We start from the raw sequence: 22,724 nt of genomic DNA on the forward strand, positions 1-22,724 counted from the left end.
GACTGGCTCTCGTGGGATCCTTTCCTCACTGAGAAACCCGGGTTGAAGATCAGCCCATCCAGACCAGGAGCTATGTGTATCTTCCCCAGAACAAGAAGAAGTGACCCTTGGTGTTCACCACCCTTCTCCAAAGTGTGTGTATATGTGTTTATCTTCAGGGAAGGGGAGTGTGCACACAGAGGCACCCACAGTATACATCTCTCTCTCTCTCTCTCTCTCTCACACACACACACACACACACTCACACACACACACTCACACACACACACACACTCCCCAAATGCTCAAGAATCACCTTCCGTCACTGAACTCTTGTCAGGGAAAGATATGGGACATTTTGGTGAATTAAAGACACAAGCTCCTTTCTTAATTAATCTGCATATTCTCTCTCTCTTATCACTGGGGCTTGAGTTATTTTCTGATTTGCATTCCCACAGGATTTCCCTCCAGAGGAGCCACCATACCTGCCACCTCTGCAGCATCGTCCTGTCGAAGCTGGGGTATTTCCTGTGGGATAAAAAATTATGGTGGTCACCAAATATTCCAAGGCATGCACATGAATGAGGAAAGGGGGGGCTTTCAGCAACTTCAGGGGGCCAGGACATTCAGGAAAGCCTGGGGCTTCCCGAAGCACGTGGAAGCTCTCAGGCACTAGGACAGCGAGACCACTGTCCCACCTTACCAAAGGTTAGATTCTTGCAGTTACTGTCCCTCTCATAAGACTTCAGCATGTGCTGCTGCCTTAACTGTAGCTTTTGAAGACACTCTCTGGGCTTGCAGAATAAGGTTCAGGGCCCTTCCTCCCAACCCACAATGGATTTCCCACAGCCACATCTCAGCCTCCCTTGGCCCCTACCCCATCTTTGGACATTGAATATAATGTAGCTATGTGGTTTAAAAAAATGCAAACACCATGGAAGACCATGAAATATAAGATGAATCTCCAAACCACTGCTTCTCTTAAGGAAGTATCCACAGTTAATGGCTTCTGGTATATCATCCCGAAAAGTCTTACCCGAATGCCTGCCTATATGCTTGCATTATTTTATTTGTAATTGCTCATACCTGGAATCATACCACACCTACAATTCTCCTTGTTGCCTTACTTGCTCAACAACACTCCTCGACTCCTGGAGATCAGCTCATATTGCTCTATTGAGTTTGTTCATGATCAGTATGATCATGGCATGACCATAACTGACTGAACTGCCACCCTGGGGCTGGCTTTGTTCTCTGATGTTTCCATGACCATCTTTGGACATAAATTTCTGGCACTTTTGTGAGTATATCCATGAGACAGATTTCTCATAAAGAAATATGAGGGTTTTCAATTTTACTATGTAATGCCAAATCATTCTCTTAAAGGCCGTACCAATTTATACTTCTACAATAAAGACATACAATTTGAACCATGGCTGATCTGAAGGAAAGAGTACAAAATTATAGCAAAGTACAATGTTGGGAAGGGCGTGGGGAAGGAGCCCTCTCCACCTGAAATTTCCTTTTCATTCAGCAGGGATTTGCAGAATCCAGTTCCTCAGGCTCCACAGTGCTCTTTGTTTCCTTTTCCAACTGTTTCCCCCTACCTCTGTCTCCATGAGACACTCCTTCCACTCCCAAGACTGGGTCTCTGCTCAGTATGTTTCACCAAATCAAATCAAATCACACCTCTTTATTCTATCCATTCTCTCTGCCATAGTTCGTATAGATTCCCACAGACCCCATCCCCCTACACACTCCATGCATCATTCCAGGCCTGTCAGGACCCCACCCAGGCCCCAGTCTACACAAGCCTGGATGCCCAAGTGCCCCCAGAAGACCACAGCTCTTCATCTTGCCATTCCAGCTCCACCATCATATCATCTGTCTTGAGTTGCCCATCTGTCTGCATTCAATTCTGTTCTTGGCAGATTTTCCGTAATCAGAAAGTAACTTCAGGGCTGGAATTTCCCTCTTCCTCCCCAACAGAAAAACCATCTATTTGATCCTTTTCTTTTTCCAGGAAAGCAATAACCAGAATAACAAATTAGAAGAATTAATATGGTCCAATTTAGGGTGCTAGTTGCAAAGCAGGGGGTGGCCTGTCAGAATCCAGGAAATGAGAACAGCCTTTAAGAAAAGATTCTAGAATTTTACCTGTGGTCATTTGTGATGTTGCCATCAGGTGGAATGCTGTGTGGAATAAAAAGGCATTTCCCATCCCATTTCTCATATCATTGGCTGTGGATTACAAGGAAGAGCCGCCATTTCTGGTACCACTTACCATTTGGTGCCAAGACATCTAACCAAATGTGAGTCCTACTTTTTTAAAATTCTTTTTTTAAAAAATTATATTAATCTGAGAAAAACTAAAGAACTCCTGAAATGGTCCATGGGAATATCATAAATATCTGGTAAGTAATGAAAAATATTTCTTTAAGAGGTGGTAAACTGCATTGTCCATCATTATCAGGTACATTTTAGATTAAACAAGATATCAGAGAGGGCTCTTGGCTTTCTAAGCCCCCCTGAGTTTTGAGGGAATCAGTGTAGCAAAGAGTTCTGGATTTGGAGTTAGGAAAACCTGGATCCAAATTGAACCTCTACCGGTTGACTGGTGGACCTTGGACAAGACACCAACCCTCTCTGAGCTGCTGTAATCTCATCCTTCCAGCATGCTGACCACACACAAGTATGATAGTGGGTCTAGAAAAGACTAGTACAGGTTCAGGCACAGAGCTTCCTCAATAGTTGATATTCTGGCAGACTGTCCAAGATTGGGGGATATTCTTTTCTACTCTGGGAGAAAGAAGAATGTGATGGCAAGAATATGGGCCTGTTTCTGGTCAACACCTGCTCAGTTCTGTCAAGACTTTTCTGGGCGATCTTGGAATAACTGCAACCTATGAATCAGATCTTCTGTTTTGTCAACCTGGTAGGCACCATGTGAAAGGCGTTTCCAGGGTTTGCTGGGGAGTCTGTTCTGAGTTATAGGACAAGCATCTAGGCCCTTGGGCAACTTGGAGTCAAGTTTAAAAGAACAAAAGAACTCAAAGAAAGCCAGTGAGACTAGGGAGGTTATTCTGCCTAGCCTGAGGTGCCAGTCCTGGGTTTCACAGAGGACATCCTGTCAACCCCTCTACCTGCTTTTCATCTCCAGACATCACTGTCCATCCTCTGCTGGATAGCGTCCCAACATGAGAAGACACTCTCCAAATTAGAACTTCATGGTTTCTCGGTAGATAGATCAGTTCAAATTCTTATACTGAGGGTTGATTTTGACCCATTCGGCTTTGTTGGTGATCATATCTATGACCTTCATGTCTGAGAAGTGCTTTGGAAATAAGCACTGCTGCCAGGTGGCCTTGGGGCCTTTCTGACATCCAGCACCATAGTGTTGGTGCCCTTGGTTGGTCTCATGGTTGTGTTTTGACTGCTTCCTTGGAACAGTTCCACCTAACCAACACCTTCCACGGTCCCTGGAAGCCAGGCTTCTGGAATGGATGGCAGTGAGGAGTGAGCCAAAGGCCCATCCCCCAAACTCTCACCTTCCCTAATGTAGCTGGCAGCAGCCTATAGTTGGGCCTTGAGAGGCAGCAGGTTAGTTCCCAGACCAAATGGCATTTACCAAGGGACTTGTCTGAGGCTATACCCTCCCGACCCAGGAGGGATGCTGGGAGTCTCTTCTACATCTCCCCATTATCTCTGCAACTAGGAATCTAGGTCTAGCCCAACCTGGAAAATATCCGAGGAAGGCACACAGATAAACCTGGGCTTCTGAGCTAAAACAGACCCTTCTCCATGTCCCTCTTCCTCTCCACATTTGTTACCTATTTGAAAAACAGTTATGAGGATGTGGTGGAATGGACTAGTGAGTGGCGGAGGGACATGATTCCTAAGCTAAGAGGTGTTCAGAAAACACAAACCACAATGAGAAGAAATGTCATTCATCTTGTGAAACTGGAAATGCATGTCTGCTAGTGGGTTTGGGCTAGGATGGGGAAACCTAATGAAATTGCCATTATTTTCATCTACTATGAGGAAATAGGTTGAGGGTGAGGAAATAGTATACAGACCAGGGAAATTATTTATTGATGTCCACCCAAAGGTCCAGCAGAGCAGATACCTGTGAATGACATATTGAGCACACAGTTCCTGCTAGGACCAGATTTGACCAAGGGCCCTGACTCTGAAGACCAAGCTCTTTTCTTAGAAGGGGGAAAAAAAACAAAACACAAAAGAAAGAAAGAAACAAGCAAAACAATAAAAACACACATAAAAAAATCTTAGTTTTGATTGCATTAAAAATCAGCTACCTGAAAATGACAGTAATTGGCATATATTTGTTGATATTCAGTAAAAAAATGAGCATTAGTGAATTTACCGAATTGTTTTTGCATGATGCTGTAGATGTATTAACCAGTCAGGGTGTTTGAATAACATAAAGTTACATCTAGCTGCTAAAATTACAAGTGTTTTTAATTTTTATAAGGGCTTACATATCTGTTTAACAACATATTTATCTTCTTATGTATTATTTCTCCTTTAAAATATTGACTTTAATTTTGCTGATTTGAGTTTTATGATTTTCATGCTGATTATTTTCTAATTTGAATTATACATTTTATGTATATTATAATTAGAAATATACTGGGCATAGAATTTTGACTAATTTTTAATTTTCTAGATATCTCTATTTGATAATTCAACAACTGTATGAATTAAGTGATTTATTTTATTCTGGGACTAAAAATATAAAATAGTGTTGCTCATACATTCAAAGTTTTTATAGTTGTCTTTCTTATTTAATTTTTTTTTAATATTACTAAATTAAAGTTATTCTATTTTGCTTTTTTTTTTTGTACTTTCCAAAAGTTTTATTGCCTGGATTAATTTTGGATTTAAAATTATTTATTTTATTTATTTTCTAATTATTTTATTTCTTTTCTTGTTCATGTCTGATCTAAAACAGACACTTCTTCATGTGGAGAAAATTAGAGCATTTTTTAGATTCTATTTCTACATATGCAATTTCTAATTTTTCTAAAATGTTATTTTATTATCTGCATAATAACACTGATAGTTCACTTGTTTTGTTGATTTTCTCAATTACTATAAATTTAACCTAAGAGGAAAAAATGGAAAAAAAAGAGTATAAATGCACAAATGTATTCGCTGCAGCTTTATTCATGATAGTGGCACTTTGAAAGCAATAAGAAAATTCAAATGCAAAGAGAAACTGGGAGAAGTAATTAAATTCAAGTAAATGAACATATAAAGGACAGCCCTTCCAAAATCAAAGAGCAGGAAAAAGAAAAAAAATATGTGGTCAAATCAGAAGGAAGTCTGGTGATGTTTTGCGGCTGAGTGCTATTACTTGTCCTTTAAAAGGGACCTTTGCAGCTTTGCCCTCTGATTAATGTCCACCTTAGGCAGGTGGCAAGGAACTCTTCTTTGTCCCAAACCTTAATCGTCTCCAACCTTCTTGCTGTGTGAACCGGGAGGAAAAGGCCAATTTCAGAAATCACAGGGATCAGAGGCCCAGGGCTCACTCTGCGTGGGGAAGAAACCAGCCCTGCCTGACCTCCTTACAGGAAGTTTGAGTGTCCTGGAGCCCCTTTCAGCCTTGTGTCCTTTCATTTTCTAGGCTGGCCTCAGGATTATGCTAATTAACTTCAGGTCCAACTGCCTTGTTGCCTGGCGACAAAGTTTTACCCTAGAGGAGTAAGAACTGGGACAAACAAGATAAGTTTTTGTTGGTGGTGTCCCTGCATTTATTGATTTGCTTTAACTTTGCCAAACAACAACTACTTCAAACTCTGCTTTTTTTTTTTCCCTCTCTCCTCCATTGAGTAAGCAACTTTGGAAATGCCTGTTTTCCTGGCGTGCTTTATTTACAAACCCCAGACACCAGCTTATGCATTATTAAGGAGAGAAGGCAGCCTGCCCTGAGCCCTGGCCAGGAAGGACAGCTAGCAGGGAACACAGTCCGGTGTTCTCAGGTGAGTGGGGCCTGGGCAAGCTTGGGGCAGGAGGAGTGCAAGTCAGTGAGGCATTGGAGGTCACACTTGATTCTTCTTCCAAAATATGGGTCTCTGTGAACATTTTTGTTGCCCTACAAGCAGGTAGAGGCCAGTGTTTGAATTGCTATGCTTCATGATTTTCCTGTTATTTTCTTTTCTAATTTAAATTATACATTTTAATGTATATTCTAATTAGAAATATACTGGGCATAGATTTTTGAGTAATTTTAAATTTTCTAGAGTCTTTATTTGAAAATGCACTTAACTTCATTTACTGTGTAAATGAAGGTCTCTAAGGAAACTGAAATGTGATGCTCGTTCATTCAGGAAACCTGAGCCTGTTTAGGTAACTTCAGCAGACCTTGCCTGATTGCTGCTAACTGCAGTGGGGTTTGAAGAGCCATCTGTCTTTTGAGAAGTCTGGTAGGGAACTCCTGCAAGGCATCCAGAATACTGGAACCCTAAAAAGTGGTTAAATCCTGTGCTGAGCTAGTCCTTGAAAAGAGGCCTTCTTCATGGGCCACTGCGGTCCCCATTTCCATGACAGGTGTTGTGGGAAAAAGGCAGGTGGCCCCCTGCTTTAGAGTCTTTGTGACTTCAGACAAATTGCTTGGACTCTCTGAGCCTCAGTTGCTATGTCTGTCTAGCAGACATGAAAATCAACATATTAGGTGGCTATAAGAACCACTTATACTGTCCATAACATGCCTAGCTTAGGGTGGGTGGCCAATATAATCCACACAGTCTGGAGGCAGAAACCCAATTTCAGTGTGTTTTACTTTGCAAAGGGTCTGGCACAAGGCAGGTTCTCAATATATTTATTAACTGTATGACTGTCAGGTGAACCAAGTACAAAATAGTGGCTCCTAGGCCACAAAATGCAGACTCAGGAGGGTTAAGACTGTATAAAGAAAGTCACTCCTGTAGGGAGGGGCAGAACTGTGACTGGCCTTGAAGCCGGGTGACTCACATGCCATCTGGGTTTAAGCCTTAATCTCAAGGGGACAAGGGAGATGCTGAGGCAGCCACTGTCCACCCTATTCAGTGCCTAGCTGCCCATGGTGGTCCTTATCTCACTGGTCCTAACCTCCCCTCTCATCTATGTTCTTGCCAGCAGCCAGTTAAACCTTCTAGACATTCCTGTGCTTACCCCTAAGCAAAGATCGGCCTCACACAGCCTTGGCCTGCTCTCTGCCCTCTTCTTCCCCCCTCCTCTCCTCCGCGCTCCATCTGCCCTGACATCGCCTTTTCCTTTGATCCTAGGCTCCTCTCTCCCCCAAGGTTTTTGTCTTTGGGATGTCTCTTGTTTTGTTTTTGCTTGATTTGCTTTCTCCTCAAGTGGAAATTTCACAAAAAATACAATAGCATCTGCCTTTTTCACTGTCTGTCTCGTGACGCGATCTGTAGGATGATTCACATAAAAATAGTATGAATGAATGAATGAATGAGTAGCTTGAACTGCAGAGAGCTCTAGAGATTAAAAATAAAGGAATGACTGCATCTATAAATTGCTATTGCTATGGTTCTTTTCTCTGATTATTGAAACATTGTTATTGATGACTTTGTGTTTAAAAAGTTGCAAAGACTTTGTATTTGGAAACTAGCAAGGATTGCTCCCCAAGTCTAATCTGTGATTACTGACCAGTAGGGAGTGCTTCAGGGCAGTTAATTTGAAGGAGGTGATAGATAATGGTGCTGCTAGAGGAGTCTCAGCAGTCCTGACCATGGTACAGGCAGAGGCAGTTGGAGACAGGTTGCCAATTGTTGAGTACTCACCATACACTGTCACTTAACATATGTTCATCACCTCTCATTTACTCTCTACAAAAACCTGCAATTTACTGATCCATTTCCAGATCAAGAAACTGAGCTGAGAGACATTACACAATCAAAACCAGGCTGGCAATAATGTGGAGTGGAGCCTAGTTCCACCTGCCTCAAGGCTCTTGATGTCCCTGCTGCCCACGTCCCTGGCCTTCCCCTGAACACTTGCACACACGGCAGGGAAGGGACAGACCAAATGGGTAAGATGGGTGACTATCTATATTTACAAGAGTTTGAAGAGCTATGCTGTCCTAAACAAAATTGTTGTTCACATGATTCCTGGCAACAGGTGTTGTCTGCCAAAAGCTACTAGGAAAGGGGTTTCCTCTTACTGAAGACAGTGTTGAATACTCAGTAATGATTTCAAATCAGCCTGATAAAGATCTGAGGAGGAAAGGGAGATCTGAATAGAAATTAAAGACTTAGAAGTTACAGCATTCCTGAAAGACAGGTGTGTTCTGTACAAACAATGAGCCCCAAATTACCCTTTTGCACCTGAAAGCAGCTCTTTTATTTTTTGTGCATTACATAGACTTTAAAATTTGTTCTTTTTAGATATATATAACAGTGGAGTGTCTTTTGACATATTATATATACATGGAGTATAACTTATTCTAATTAGAATCCCATTCTTGTGGTTGAACATGATGTGGAGTTACACTGGTAGTATATTCATACATGAACATAGGAAAGTTCTGTCTGCCTCATTCTACTGTGTTTCCTATTCTCATTCCCCTCCCTTCCCTTCATTCCCCTTTGTCTAGTCTAATGAACTTCTATTCTCCTCCCACCCCCAACTTGTTGTATGTTAGCATCCACATATCAGAGAGAACATTTGACCTTTGGTTTGGGGGGATTAGCTTATTTTGCTTAGCACGGTAGTCTCCAGATCCATCCTTTACCAGCAAATGTCATAAAGTCATTCTTTTTTTATGGCTGAGTAATATTTGGAAAGGCAGCTCTTTAAAATGATGACTTTTCATGTTTTTGATTCACTGTGGGTTTCCAGTGTCATAGAGGGCTTGCTGGCTCTGAGAGACCATCTCCAGAGGGAAATGAGAATGGTATCCAAGACTGCCAGCCCTTACCTACTCCTTTTTTTGCTTGGAGTCACTTGTTGTGTGCCATTTTGTGACAGCAGAGTTCTAAACATAACCAGATCACAGATGGCTCAGGATAGCACAGAGTACCTCAGACAACAGCACTAAAACTCAACAGTTTTAAGTTTCCATTTAATATTAATTCCATTCTAAGACTACACAGCAATTAATTAAGAATTATCAATTGTTAGATATTTGGATTGTTTTCTTTATTTCTTTTTTATTACTCTATACAGGACTACCATAAACATTTTTACTGAAACTTTTGTTCTAATTTTCTGAAGACAGAATCTTAAAAGAAGTTCCATACTTTCTAGGAAGCCTGGGTGCATCTTTCCCTAATCTGCCTGGCTGTAGTTGGTGGGGGCACCTCTCAGACTTCCCTTCATCCACAACTGTCCAAGGCAAATCAGAGTTCCAAGTAAGAACCTTCACTTCCACGGCCATCCCTCCTCTACCAAAGCTCCTCTGTATTGAGCACTTCCCATGGCCCAAGTTTTTAATCCCATGAAATCCTCCCATTACTATGGCATACCTAAGGAGACTAAGATTCAGAGAACATCAATGACTTGCCCAAAGCCACGTTAGGAGGAAGTGGAAGCCAACATTGGATCTCTTGCTTGTCCATCTCCAGACCCCAAGCCCTGAACATATGTGGTCCCTTCCTGGTTTGGTCTAGGGAATATTTCCTCAGGTTTCCCTATTGGACCCACATATGCTTAGTATTTTAGAATCTCTGTTACACTATATGCATGCACACACACACACACACAAACACACACCCCTAATTTTAATAAGATAACATGTGACTTCACAGAATTCATGCTGTGAAAGAAAATGGCATTATACGTATAAATATAGGTGTGAACATGTGTTTGAGTGAATGTGTATTTGTAAATTTTTTTTCAGGTGAGGACTAGATTTCATATCCATTGCAGAGAGCTGGGAAACTACATAGACATGAAAGAAAGTAACCCCTCAAAACCCAAACCCAATATCATAATCTCAGAAAGCATCTGTGCTAATATTTGCATGCATTGTTTATGTGTGTGTGTGTGTGTGTGTGTATGTGTTTAGGATGAAGCCCAGAGCCTTGTTCATATTAGTTAAGGCAAGTGCCCCACCACTGTGTCATACCCCCAACCCCTTCATGTTTATTCCCCCACTCATCTATCTTCTGTGTGTATGCATGCTTATGAGAACACTGGGCTCGTACAGATATTTAATTTTTTTCATAACATTATATCATAAACATCTTGATATTTTGCATTTTGGGGAAATAGCATCTTTGGTTTAGCTTCTGTTTAATATTTATTCCATTCTATGACTATGCAGTAATTATTTAAGAATTATCTATTGTTAGGTATTTGGATTTTTTTTTTTTACTATTTTGAGACTACCATAAATATAGTTTTACTGAAACGTTTGTTTTCATTTTCTGAAGAGAGATTCTTAGAAGCAGTTCTACATTTTCTAAATAGCCTGGGCACATCTCTTAGGTTCTCAGCCCTGCCTGCTTGCTTCATCCCATCTCTTTTCCTTGATCCTCATCCTCTCTATCTCTGAATGCTTTTCCTTCTCTTACCTCAATTAAAACAGTTCCAATTTTGATGCTGTGAAGCCCCATTCTAGCACACTCTTTCTCACAGCTGCACAATTCACCATGACATCATAGGCATCTATTTGGAAAGCATTCCTGTATCCAAGGGTGCAACATTCAGGGCTGGTTATATACTCAGTGATCAACAAATATTTGGTGCTCAAGTAACTACCTGAGTTTTCTCCTGGAAACCTCTCCTTTAAAAAATATTCTTCAAGTTCTAGAATTTTTTTTTAAATAGGTAGGAAACAATGGATTAAGTTGATGACACTTCAGGATCAGGTGATTCCAAGGTGCAGAAACAGTGCACAAACCACAGGACATGTGAGGAGAGCACCCTGCAACAAGATGTGGGGGCCCTGTGCACACTGAAGGAGCTGTGTGTCCACCTGTCCTCCAGGATAAAATGAAGCCTGCACCAATGGGCATGGGTGTGTCACAGTGCTGGAGGACCCTGAGTTGCAGATGGGGTTCTTCCCAGTTAGAATCCTAGGGTCCTGGCTCCACTGTTGGTCCTGTCCATGCTATGCTCCCCACTTCTTGCACAGTCACAACCAAAGTCTCCAAAGCTCTCTCATTTGGTCTCACCCAACACTTAGGAAGTGGTCACTTTTATTTTCTTATTGGTAGTAGTAGAAGCTATTAGTCAGTGAGGCTCAGGAGATTGACTCAGATAGTGAGTGGGGAGACAGGGGCCAACCCATCTGGGTCTTCCCTTCTGTCATATAGCTTCTCTGAGCCCCAGTTTTCTTGTCTGCAAGGGGAGAGTTGGCTGTGAGAAGGAAATGAAATTCTGTCTCGGCAAGAACATGGCTTCTAACATATTTGTTAAAATGGAGTCAACAATCACCTCTTGGGGTTTAAAGGTTCCCTGGCTGCTGGGGATCCTGAGGTCTTTGCTTGTGCTAAGGTTGGTTTTTGTGAACATGTGGTTGATGAACAAGGCATTTCTAGTCTGTTAAACTAATAATCTTAATATTTTATTTTAATTGTAAGGCACCTATTCCCTTTTGTTCCTTTAACAAATCCAATTAAAACAGAGTACATTCAGAATTACAAAATAGATGCTATTAAACCAATAAGAAATCATAATCTTTTGTTATGGGGCCATATGACCCCTTGGGAACTTTTGCTCCAAATAAAAGTTGAATTCTTATTATCCATCAGGGGAAAGGGGGGCAGTTTGACAGATAGCAGCTTCCCAAGCAGCACATGTGCAGTCACACTGGTGCTGGAGAGAGAAGTAAATAATATTAGGGGCGGGCAAAGCTGTAAGTGTGTAATGTCCCAGTAAGATACTTAGAGCTGCTTTGATCAAATTAACCAGATGATTGCCAAATGAAATGAACAGGATCGTTTGCATGCAGACTCTGTTTGTTGCTGTGTAGGCATGGGGCAGGCTGGAGCTCCGACACAATAGGAAGAAGGTTCCCTCCAGAAGTTGTGGGGTAAAGCAGCTGTGTGAGCTTGAACAGACCACAACCATCCCATTCCCAGTGCCCTAACTTATAGAACAGTCCTGCCTCAAGGGAGAGTTGTGATGATGGAATAAATGTCAAAAGGGAGGTGGCTTTGTAAAGAAAAGGGTACTTTGTACCTCTGAGGGCTGATTTAACCATGTGTGTGGCCTGGGAGAGGGATAGATAGCATCACCTGACAGAGACCTGCAAATAGCCTGCTGCTGGGAATAGGTGCATCTTACATGGGGTTACATTTTAAAGTAAGTTCACCTGGGAAAGAGCAGCCAGCTACCCTCTAGGGCCAAAGGGCTTCTTTGGTGGTTACTGGGGAATGAAAATAGGGAATGTTCCCAGACCTTGCTGGGGGAAAAACTTGCATTCACACTCTTGATTCACACTCAGTGTGGAAAAATGTGCCTACTATGTTGGCCCCATGGGGACTGGAGGGAGGGACTGAAGAAAAACAAATGCTTATCTCCATCATCGCCTACCTGGGGACAACATGCCAGTCAGCGAACTGGCTTGTGGCATTATGTGTGCCCTTTAAACTGTTTCTCTCCTTCCTCTCTTTCTCTCTCTCTCTGTCAATTGCCAAGATCTTAGTTAAATGATTCCATTAATGCTATTAAGGGATCATTAAAATTCATACTACTCATGCATATTTAGATATGTACAAACACAGATCTATCTATGAAAATGAGCATCCTGGGTATTGACCCCTGGGCAGTGGAGTTAGCAGGAAATGGACCAAGCAGAAATGGTGTCTTCAAGAACTCCTATTTGTGGTCTTTTTAAAGGTTAGTGAGAAATCTGCATCATTGACCCATGGCAGGGACTTGGGCCCTGCATTGCATCTCTTTTACTTCAGTCTCTGTCAAGTGGCCAGCTGTTTCCACCCGAGAGCACACATTCCCCTTCAGGCAGCCAGACTGTGAATACTGCTACAGTCACCAGGCCATGCCATGCCATGTTAGAATGAACTTGGCCACTCAGAGTTCAGGAATTCCAAAACCCTTGGGTTTCAATGTCAGAGAGCCCATTAGCAAGAACACACCTTCTTGCGGGATGGGAGTGGGGTAGCCTTACTGTCCTGTTGCAGAAGCATGGGTACGGCTTTCAGCCCTGGGAGTGCCAGGATTCCAGAATGACTTCCTGTCTTTAAAGTCAGTGGGAGCAGTACTGTGCCCCCCAGGATGAGGCATTTGCAACAGAAGGAAGAAGAGAGAGAGGAGACAGAGTGTGGTGAAAGATGGCACATAGGCGATCAAATTAGGTATCAAATTAGATAATTGCTCTGGAGATTGGGGATGCATGAAGGGTCCAGTGGCCTGTATGCAGCGTTGACTTTGTCACATCTCACTGAGTGATGGTGAGTGGCTCTTGGCACTTGGTAATATTGCTACAATAGACATGAGAAAATTCTCAAACTATGGAGTGCCTGTGAGACTCCAACCCCTGCAGTCTGCATCTCTCTTCTGCACATAGTCTCTCCATTAACTTTGCTGAGAGTTCAGTAGATCCTCACAGTAATCTTATGCCTTTAGTCTGTCCTCTTTCTAATAATCTGCCCTGCCCGTAGGACAGGAGGGGTCAACTTAACACAGGTGGGTCCAGTTAGAAGAAAAAAAAGTAAAGCACTTCATGGACTCCAGGTAACACCACAAATCAAGGACTTATCACACAGTTCCTGGCCCAGAAGGGGTATTGAACAGATGGGAATTCTTTCTCCCAGCACAAACTACACCTAAGTCAAAAATTAGTGCTGATTTTAGAAGCTTGGCCATAGGTTCCAGATGCATTTACTCCACAGATTAGATCCATTTCCAGGTCTCCTCCTCCCAGTGACTCCCACATGAATCTACAGCCCCATCTCTCTTTAGAGTGAGCCGACTTGTTCTGGGAAAGGGCAGAGGGCATTGGGGATTGATTTGAAGCCATGTGGGGAGTCACAGCTGGCCTGTTACATGCCCAGGAAATGTGAGGGTCAGGGGAGAGAACAAACACAATTACAGATGGTCCTCAAGATAGCTGAGCTTCCAATTTCTCAACTTTGGGTTAGTGTGAAAGTGAGACGCATTCAGTAGAAACTGCACTTGGAAGTTTGAATGTGTATGTTTTCCCACACTTGTGATATGGAATACAATCCTCTCTCCAACACCGGTAGCTACAGAGAGCTGCAACTCCCAATCAGCCACAGGGGATGACAATTACCCCGCACAGGGTGCTGTACAATTAGGCAAGGGTGTCAGATAGATTAGGTGCATTAAATGCATCTTTCACTTAGAATATTTTCAACTGATGATGGGTTTTCAGGTTATGACTCAGCGGTAAATTGAGAAGCTTCTGTTCTTTTAAATGGATAAATTGTTGAAGGAAGTTTGTATCATTTCCTCTGAAGAGAGAGCCCATAAGCAAAAGGTATTTCTCATCCACATAGCATGAAGCTTCATATGAAGTTAATTCCAAATACTGACTGTGAAAAAGTGGTGACTTTGAGGGTTCCATTCTATTATGTGTCTATCCTGTGTCTCCAAGTATCAAAGAGTGAAATAATTATTATGAGATCATGTTAGCAAGATATTTAGATATATCAGATACACAGAAACAAAGTCAGTCTTGCTTAAAACTGTAGTCAAAGATATGTTGGTATGAATCACCAATTCAAGTATCATTGTGATAAGGATCTTTCATCTGAAAATGCTTGCAAATGTTTTGATGGTGTTAAAATATAGGTTGCCATTATGTTTTTAATTTTGATATCCACAGGGTGTCCTACCATGCTGTTTGATTCACAAGGACTAGATAGAAAAATTAATTAGAAGTTAAAATAAAACCAACTGGACTTTTTTTCCAAAGGAAAAATGTCAGTTGAAGAGAACAAAAAGATACCACATACTTAGAATCCCACATATTTGGACTTCTAAGCTGATCATGTGTAACAAAGTTTATTATTCATTCCTACATCTCTCTCTCCATCATCCATCCATTCCTCCCTCTCTCCCTCTATCTATCCATCTGTTTGTATATTGATTTATATCTTTTTCTTTCTGTAATTGCTAGCTTCCTTTGTGTAGATTGTTCCCACTGTAATATCTGAAGACTTCTATGAATTGATGAGAATAGTTCATCTAATCAGTTTCGGTCTTCTCAAAGGTTCAAAGTTTTACAACAAAACTTTCTCTCCCACTCAGTGGGTGGGCAGGATGCTGGCCTTATGGAGATGAATGACAATGGGAGGTCCCTTAGTTCCTGCCAGTGCTGAAATGAGGCACCTGGCACTGGCCTGCCTCTAGAGGTGCCAGCAGCTTCAGGGGTCAGAATGGACGGAGCCATACAACACACCCTGCCCTCCATAACCAAGGATTCCAGCCAGGATAGAGGGTTCCTGAGAATCATGGAGTGGGTAGGAGCTCATTATGCTCCTATCTGTCCTGGGGCTGCCTGGGGGCCAGGCTCACGAGGGGCGGAGGTAAAGTCCACTAGCCTATACAGCCCACTGCTTTGCCTTGAGGAGATTAGTAGGCAGGCTCAGAGCCAAAGGGCCCACTGGAAAGAGGCTCCTTGATGATCCATTCCTCTGTGGCCATCATTAATCAGACCCTAGAGGGCTTCTTCCCACGGTGTGGGTGGGCTGAGGGAGCAGGCTCAACTGGGCCCAATTGACTGGATTCTCCCGTCTACTGGAAACATCTCTCCCGGTCCAGAAACCCTTTAACCCATGCTTGAATTTTATCTTAAATGGAAGAAAACCTAATGGCAGCCCAAGTTGTGAGTACTCAGGGGAATCTGGTGCCTAGAACCAGTGACAATCTAGATTTTAGTTATTTGAACTTAAAGATCTGATCTGTTGATTGTTTTCCTGTGTTCTTCCTAGGCTCAATATTCAATAGGCACTCAACATAATAATCCCAATGAGTAACAAATGAATGAAAGAAGGAAAAAGCATGAAGATTGGTTAAATCAATCCCAAGGGACTAATAAGGAGCCTGGACAAAGGAAATTATTTACTTCTTGTCTAGGCCCATGGGATAGAGTTGCCAAGTAAAATATAGGCCTATGTAAGATTTGGAACATATATACTGGAAACTCTCTGTTGTTTATCTGAAGCTCAAGGTTAACTGGGGATCTTCTAATTTTATTTGCTAAATATGGCAACTCTACCAAGAGAAGAAGTCATTGATAAACGTAAGATCAGAACATAGCCTTCCCAAATCTCAATTCATCTTTTTCAATGAAGTTTTTAACTCAAGTGCAGAAACTTTTTCTGACATGCCACCTTGTGAACAGCTATCCCCTGTGGTATGCACATCAGCTCCCTTGTACTCACAGCAGTGCCCAGGTGTTGCACATCTGGATGCTCCTTAAGGGGTAGAACAGGACTGTTGGGGCATAAAAGAGTCACTGCCTTCTAACCCAGGCTGGGCAAGTAGCCACAGAGGAAGTAACAAATAAACTATTTAAGTTTTAAAAACTTGAATAACTAAGTTTTTCAAAAATAGTTTTACAATTTTTAGTTTTAAAAAAAGTCCCTTTTGTGTACAATTCTCTGAGCTTTTAACATATGTACAGATTCATATAACCATCATCATAGTCAGGGTCCAGGCAGTTCCACTACCCCAGAAAACTCACTGCTATTCCCTGCCACCACCACCACTGCTAGTCCCTGCAAACATGGGTCGGTTTTCTCCATCTATAGCGATGGCTTTTAAAAATGTCCCATAAATAGAATAATCTATTATGTAGACTTTTGAGATTGGCTTATTCTATGCAGCAAAAGGCTTTTATGACTCATCCACGCTGTTGCATGTCTGAATAGATTTATCCCTTTTTATAAATATTGCTTTTTATTGTTTAATATACCTTAATTTTTAATCAATGCATAGTAATCGTACATATTTCTGTGGGAGTATGTCACTCCAACATGTGCATTGATGTACAATGATTTGATCAGGAGAACTGTGCTCAGTAGTATATCGGCATAAAGAATCCATTCACAGGACATTTGATTTTGTTTTGTTTTTCTGGCAACTATGAATAGAGAAGCTGTAACCACATGTGAAAAGGTCTCTGTGTGAACATAAATTTTTATTTTTCTAGGCTAAAAACCTAGCAGGAGGGAATGAAGGGTCATATGTTAAGTATAAGGTTAATTTTATAAGAATTGGCCCAACTGTTTTTTGAGGGACTATACCATTTTGCTTTCCCATTGCAATGTCCAGGCACTCTAGTTGCTATCCATCCTTTCAAAATCTTTGTGATATTGGTTGTTATGCTTGTTTTGCTTTTAGACACTCTAATAGTTGTATAGTGGTGCCTCATTATGATATTAATTGTCATGTCTCAAATGGCTAATGATGTTGACCAACCTTTGGTGGGCTTATTTGGCAGCAATATAACTTCTGTGGTGAAATGTGCCTTTATATCTCTTGCACATTTAAAAAACATTTTTCCTTACTGTTGTATTTGAGAGCTCTTTATAGATTCTGGTATTGGTCTTTAGTTGGATAAGTGATTTGCAAATATTTTCTTCCAGCCTGTAGTTAATCTTTTCATTCTCAACAGTTTTTTTCCCCAAAGTTTTAAATTTTGTTCAAGTTCAATTTATGATGTTTTATGAATTGTACTTTGCCTAACTCAAGTTCATAAAGATTTTATCCTTCATTTTCTTTTACAAGTTTTATATCAATGATCCAATTTTCCAATTTGAGTTAATCTGAGTAAATTTCATTAGGTTGAGGTTTATTTATTTATTTGCATATAAATAACTAATGATCTAAGATTAATTTTTGAAAAATTTATTGTTTTTGAAAAATTTCTTGTTTCTCCTTGAACTCTTGTCAAAAATCAATTGCCATGTTTTCTATATCTGTGTGAATCTATTTCTGGACTCTCTTTTCTATTCCGTTTGTCGATGTGTCTGTCCTTCCACCGGTGCAACATGTTGTGATTACCTGGCAAATTTTTTAATTGGGATGCATGAGTCCTCCAATTCATTCTTGTTTTTCCAAATTGTTTTTGATTTCCACTTTCTTTTCCTTTCAACCTAAATTTTAGAATTCATTCATTCACATATATAAACAATCTTGCTGAAATTTGATTGGAATCACATGGGTCTTTAGGCCTATTGGGGGAGAACTGGCAACTCAAAAGTGTATTGAGTCTTCTAATTCATGAACATGTATGTTTTTCCACTTCTTTCAATTTTTGCCTTCTTACATCAGTATTTTATAATTTTCTTCATAGAAATTCTGGACATTTTGTTATCTCTGTGAAATATATAAGAATGTTAGTTTTGGTGCATCATTATTTTGCAAATTTTAGTTTCTAATTGTTAATTGATAGCATATGGAAATACAATGGGGGTTTTATGTGTTACTTTTGTTTCTTGCAAGCTAGCTAATCTCCCTTATTAATTATGAAAATGTTCTTAAAATTCCATGAAATTCTTCATTTTTTCTGTGGTGTGTGTGTGTGTGTATTCCCTTCATTTATTTTTATTCAGTTATTATACTTTATATTTCCAATATAACATTAAGTAGGTAAAATTATAATATATATTTTTTGCCTTGTTTCCATACTTAAAAGGGAAAGCATTCAGTACTTTGTCACAGTGGGTTTTGTTACTGTTGTTGTTGACATTTTGTAGCTGCCTATGTCAGGTTAAGGAATATGTTTTTGTTACTGGATTGGGGAGAATTTTTGTCTTGATTACATGTGAAATTTGCCGATTTTTCCTGCATCAATTGATATGAACATGTGTTCTTTCTTATTAATCTGTTAATATGGTGTATCATATTGACTGATTTCCCAATATTCAGTCCATCTTATGCTCTCTCTTGATTGTCACTTATTATTCTTTGTATATTTTGCTGGATTCAGTTTGCTAATAGTGTGTGAATTTTTGTGTCTATGCTCATGAGGGATATTGGTTCATGTTTCCTTGTGTGATTTTAGGCCAGGGTAATGCTGGCCTCAGAAAATAAGTTGGTGATTATTACCTCTTCTATTTTCTGAAAGATCATGTAAAATTGATGTTATTTTGAAATGAACTGAATGTTTGTTTTCCCCCCAAAATTATATGTTGAATCCTCAATCCTGATGTGATGGTATTAGAAGGTGGGGCACTTGGTAGGGAATTACACCATGAGGCTATGTAGAGCCTTTAGTGCCCTTATAATAGTGATCCCAGAGAATTCACTTGCCCTCTTTCCACCATGTAAAGCACACAGCAAGAAATGGTCACTGATGAAGCAGATATTGTGACCTCACCAGATGACATATCTACCAGCCTTTTGATCTTGGACTGCCTAGCTTCCAGAACTGCAAAATATGTTTCTACCGCTTATAAGCAACCCAGGCTGTGGTACTTTATTATAGCAGCCTAAACTGACTAAGAAGTCTTCCTTAAATGTTTGTAAAATTTAACAATGAACCATTGGGGCCTGGACTTTTCTGTTTTGAAAGTTTTTTTTTTTAATTCAATTTCTTTAATCATTAAAGGTCTATTTGGGTTGTCTAGTTCTTCAAAAATGAGATTTATTAGTTTGTGGCCTATTTCATTGAAGACTATTGTTGGGGATGCACTATTCCTACTATTGCCTTATAATCCTGGGAATATCTATGAGTTTTAGTTACTCCTCTTTTGGAATTCAGGATATTCGTAACTTGGGTCTTCCCTCTTTTTTCATTCTCAGTCTAGCTAATCCTTGTATTAATCTTTTGAAATAAATGGGGTTCTCTTTTGGCCTCATTTATTTTTTTCTATTACCTTTCTTTTTTCACTTTTACTGATTTCTGCTACTTATCATGTCCTTCTTGCATACAATTTAGGTTTATTTTGCTGGTCTTTACAAGTGGAAGTTTATATTATTGACTTGAGATCATTCTTCCATTTTAATAGGAACTTTTAAAGCTATCAATTTCCCTCTACTCACTGATTTGGATGCATACTTACCATAAGTTTTTTATGTTGTGTTTTCATATTTTTCAGTTTGAAATATTTCCTAATTTCCCTTGAGGTTTTTTTGACCCATGGGTTATTTACATTGTCTGTAAGCTATTTTGAAAATTACCAGTTACCTTTCTTTTTTAGGGGAGATGGATACAGGAATTGAACCCAGGGGCACTTGATCACTGAGCCATATCCCCATACCTATTTTGTATTTTATTTACAGACAGGATCTCACTGAGTTGCTTAGCACCTCGCTCTTGCTGAGGCTGACTTTGAATTCATGATTCTCCTGTCTCAGCCTCCCAAGCCACAGGAATTACAGATATGGGCTACCGTGCCTGGCTCAGGCTATCTTTTATCACTGATTTATAATTCAATTCCATTATTTTCAGAGATCATTCTTTATATGATTCCCACTTACTGAAATTTGTTAAGGCTTGTTTCCTGATTCAGAACATACAACACATTTGTGACTATTCCATGTACTCTTGAAAAGAAAGTGTATTCTGCTGCTGTTTCATAGTGTTTTACAAATTATCAGTTGGATCTAGTTGCTTGGTGATAATAGTCAGTTGTTCTGTATCAGTAGTTCTAATCTGGGGGCAGTTTTGCTCCTCAGTGGACATTGGGCAATATCTAGAGACATTATTGGTTGATACAACTAGTGGGCAGCTACTGGCATCTAATGGATAGACTCTTCTAGCCTTACACTGTTGGATATCCTACCCTGCACAGGGTCTTCCCTCTCATCTTTACCAATAGCCAAGAATTTTCTGGCCCAATTTCAATAGAGCTGAATCTTGAGACTGAGTCAATAGAGCTGAGGTTGAGAACACATTGTTCCTTGCTGATTTTTGACTTGCTGTATTGATTATTGAGAAGAAAGCTTCGATATCTTCAGCGATAACTACAAATTTGTCTATTAATATTATTAGCTTTTGCTTCATTTATATTGAAGCTCTGTTGTTAGGTATATACATATTTAGGATTTTTCTTTGTTTTCTTGGAAAATGTCATTTTAGCATATTTTTCTCCCTTTCAGCTAAATTTTCTTGTTCTGAAATATTCTTTGTCTGAGATTAATGAAGTTGATTCAGCTCCTTTAGTGTTTTCTTGGCATGTCTTTTCCCATTTCTTTCAGTTAAACTCATTTTTGTTTAAAGTGAACTTCTGATACATACCAATGTTTATAACAGTACTATCCACAATAGCCAAGTTGTGGAACCAGCCTAGGTGTACCCATCAGCAGATGAATGGATAAAGAAAATATGGTGTACACACACAAACACAAAAAAATAGAATTTTACTCAGCCATAAAGAAGAATGAAATTATGTCATTTGCTGGAAAATGAATGGAACTGGAGAACATCATGCTAAGGTAAATAAGCCAGATTTAGAAAGTCAAGGGTCAAATGTTTTCTCCCATATGTAAAAGCTAAAAAGAACAAAGGAATGAAGTCGGGAGGCTCTTATTAAAATAAAGGGGAATTAGTAAAATATAAACAGAAGCAGGGGGTGGGAACCCAAGAGGAAGGGGACGATCTGAGGAATGACATGACCAAATTATAGTAGGTGCATGTATGTATATACCACAATGCATTCCAATTTTGTATGTAACTATAATGCATTGATTAAAAATAAATAAATAGAAATAAGACCAACAGAGTAGAGGAAAGGGGTCAATAGAGGGAGAAGGAAAGGGAAGTGGATTGAAATGGGGTAAAAATAAAGTTTTTAATTTCATATAGAGAGCCCATAATTGTTTGTTTTTCTCTTGCATTCCAATCTCATCACTGTGTTTTCACTGGTATGTTTGGTTCACTTTCATATAATGTAAGTATTGTATGTCTAGATTCAGGACTACCATTTTTATGTTTTTTTTGTTTTGTTTTGTTTCTGTTTGCTCCTTCTGTTTTCTGCTTCCTGCATTCTTTTGGATTATTTAATTTTTTTAAGAAAAATGGTTTTACTTTCATTTACATACTTAGTTTTTTACTATTTCTTTTAAAATTTGTTTCAGTGTTTGCTCTGGGGATCAAAATATACACCTTAACTTTCACAGTATGTTTACGATGACTATTTTACCACTTCAAAAGCAATGTAAAAACTTTACTAGTGTTCAGGTCTCATTAACAGCTCCCACTATGTTTTAGTTGTCATATATACTGGATCCACATACATTGACAACCCTATCAGATCATGTTATAATTTTTGCTTTCAACTCCAAATATATTTTAAAGATTTTAAGGGAAAAAAATAGCTTGTTACATTTACTCAGCTATTTATCATTTCCATTGTTCTTCCTCTACTCCAAAAGATACAAGGAGCCAAGTTTCTCTCCAGTGTGGTCTCCCTTTCATTGGCATTTCTTTAACAGCAACTGAGCTAGTGACAGAACCTTTTGTTTTTCATTCATTTGAAGATGTCCTTATTTTGCCTTCATTCACCATCTGGGTTGACAGGATTTTTTTTTTCCTATTAGCACTGTAAAAATTATCTTTTGGTGCCTCTGAGCTTCATGGCTTCATGGCCTGGTCATTTATAGTGTTGGACATTTTCCCCTAAATGTAATGTGTTTTTTTTTTGGTCAAGATTCAAATTTCTTTCTTTCTTTTTCATCAACTTGATTATGTGTCTGAATGCAGATTTTTTTTTCCAGTTTATCATGTTTGAAGTTTGCTAAGTTTCTTGCATCTGTCCTTTTTATGTCTTTCACCAACTTTTGGAAGTTTTGGATTACTTTCCTTCAAAAATTTTTCTGGATCATAACTTCTTTTTCTTCTTCTT

At 39.7% G+C, this 22,724-nt stretch overlaps 1 protein-coding gene across 1 annotated transcript in view; it reads right to left on the reverse strand.

Annotated features, from left to right (window-relative positions):
* Wdfy4 (WDFY family member 4) overlaps positions 1 to 22,724 on the reverse strand; it is a 277,867-nt gene that overhangs the window by 45,410 nt on the left and 209,733 nt on the right. Inside the window, exon 48 of the mRNA XM_027947941.3 lies at positions 465 to 507. Within this exon, the coding sequence (XP_027803742.3) occupies positions 465 to 507 (43 nt within the window). The remainder of the gene's footprint in view (positions 1 to 464; positions 508 to 22,724) is intronic.

The sequence above is a fragment of the Marmota flaviventris genome, chromosome 4 (assembly GCF_047511675.1).
Source record: "Marmota flaviventris isolate mMarFla1 chromosome 4, mMarFla1.hap1, whole genome shotgun sequence".
NCBI lineage: Eukaryota > Metazoa > Chordata > Mammalia > Rodentia > Sciuridae > Marmota > Marmota flaviventris.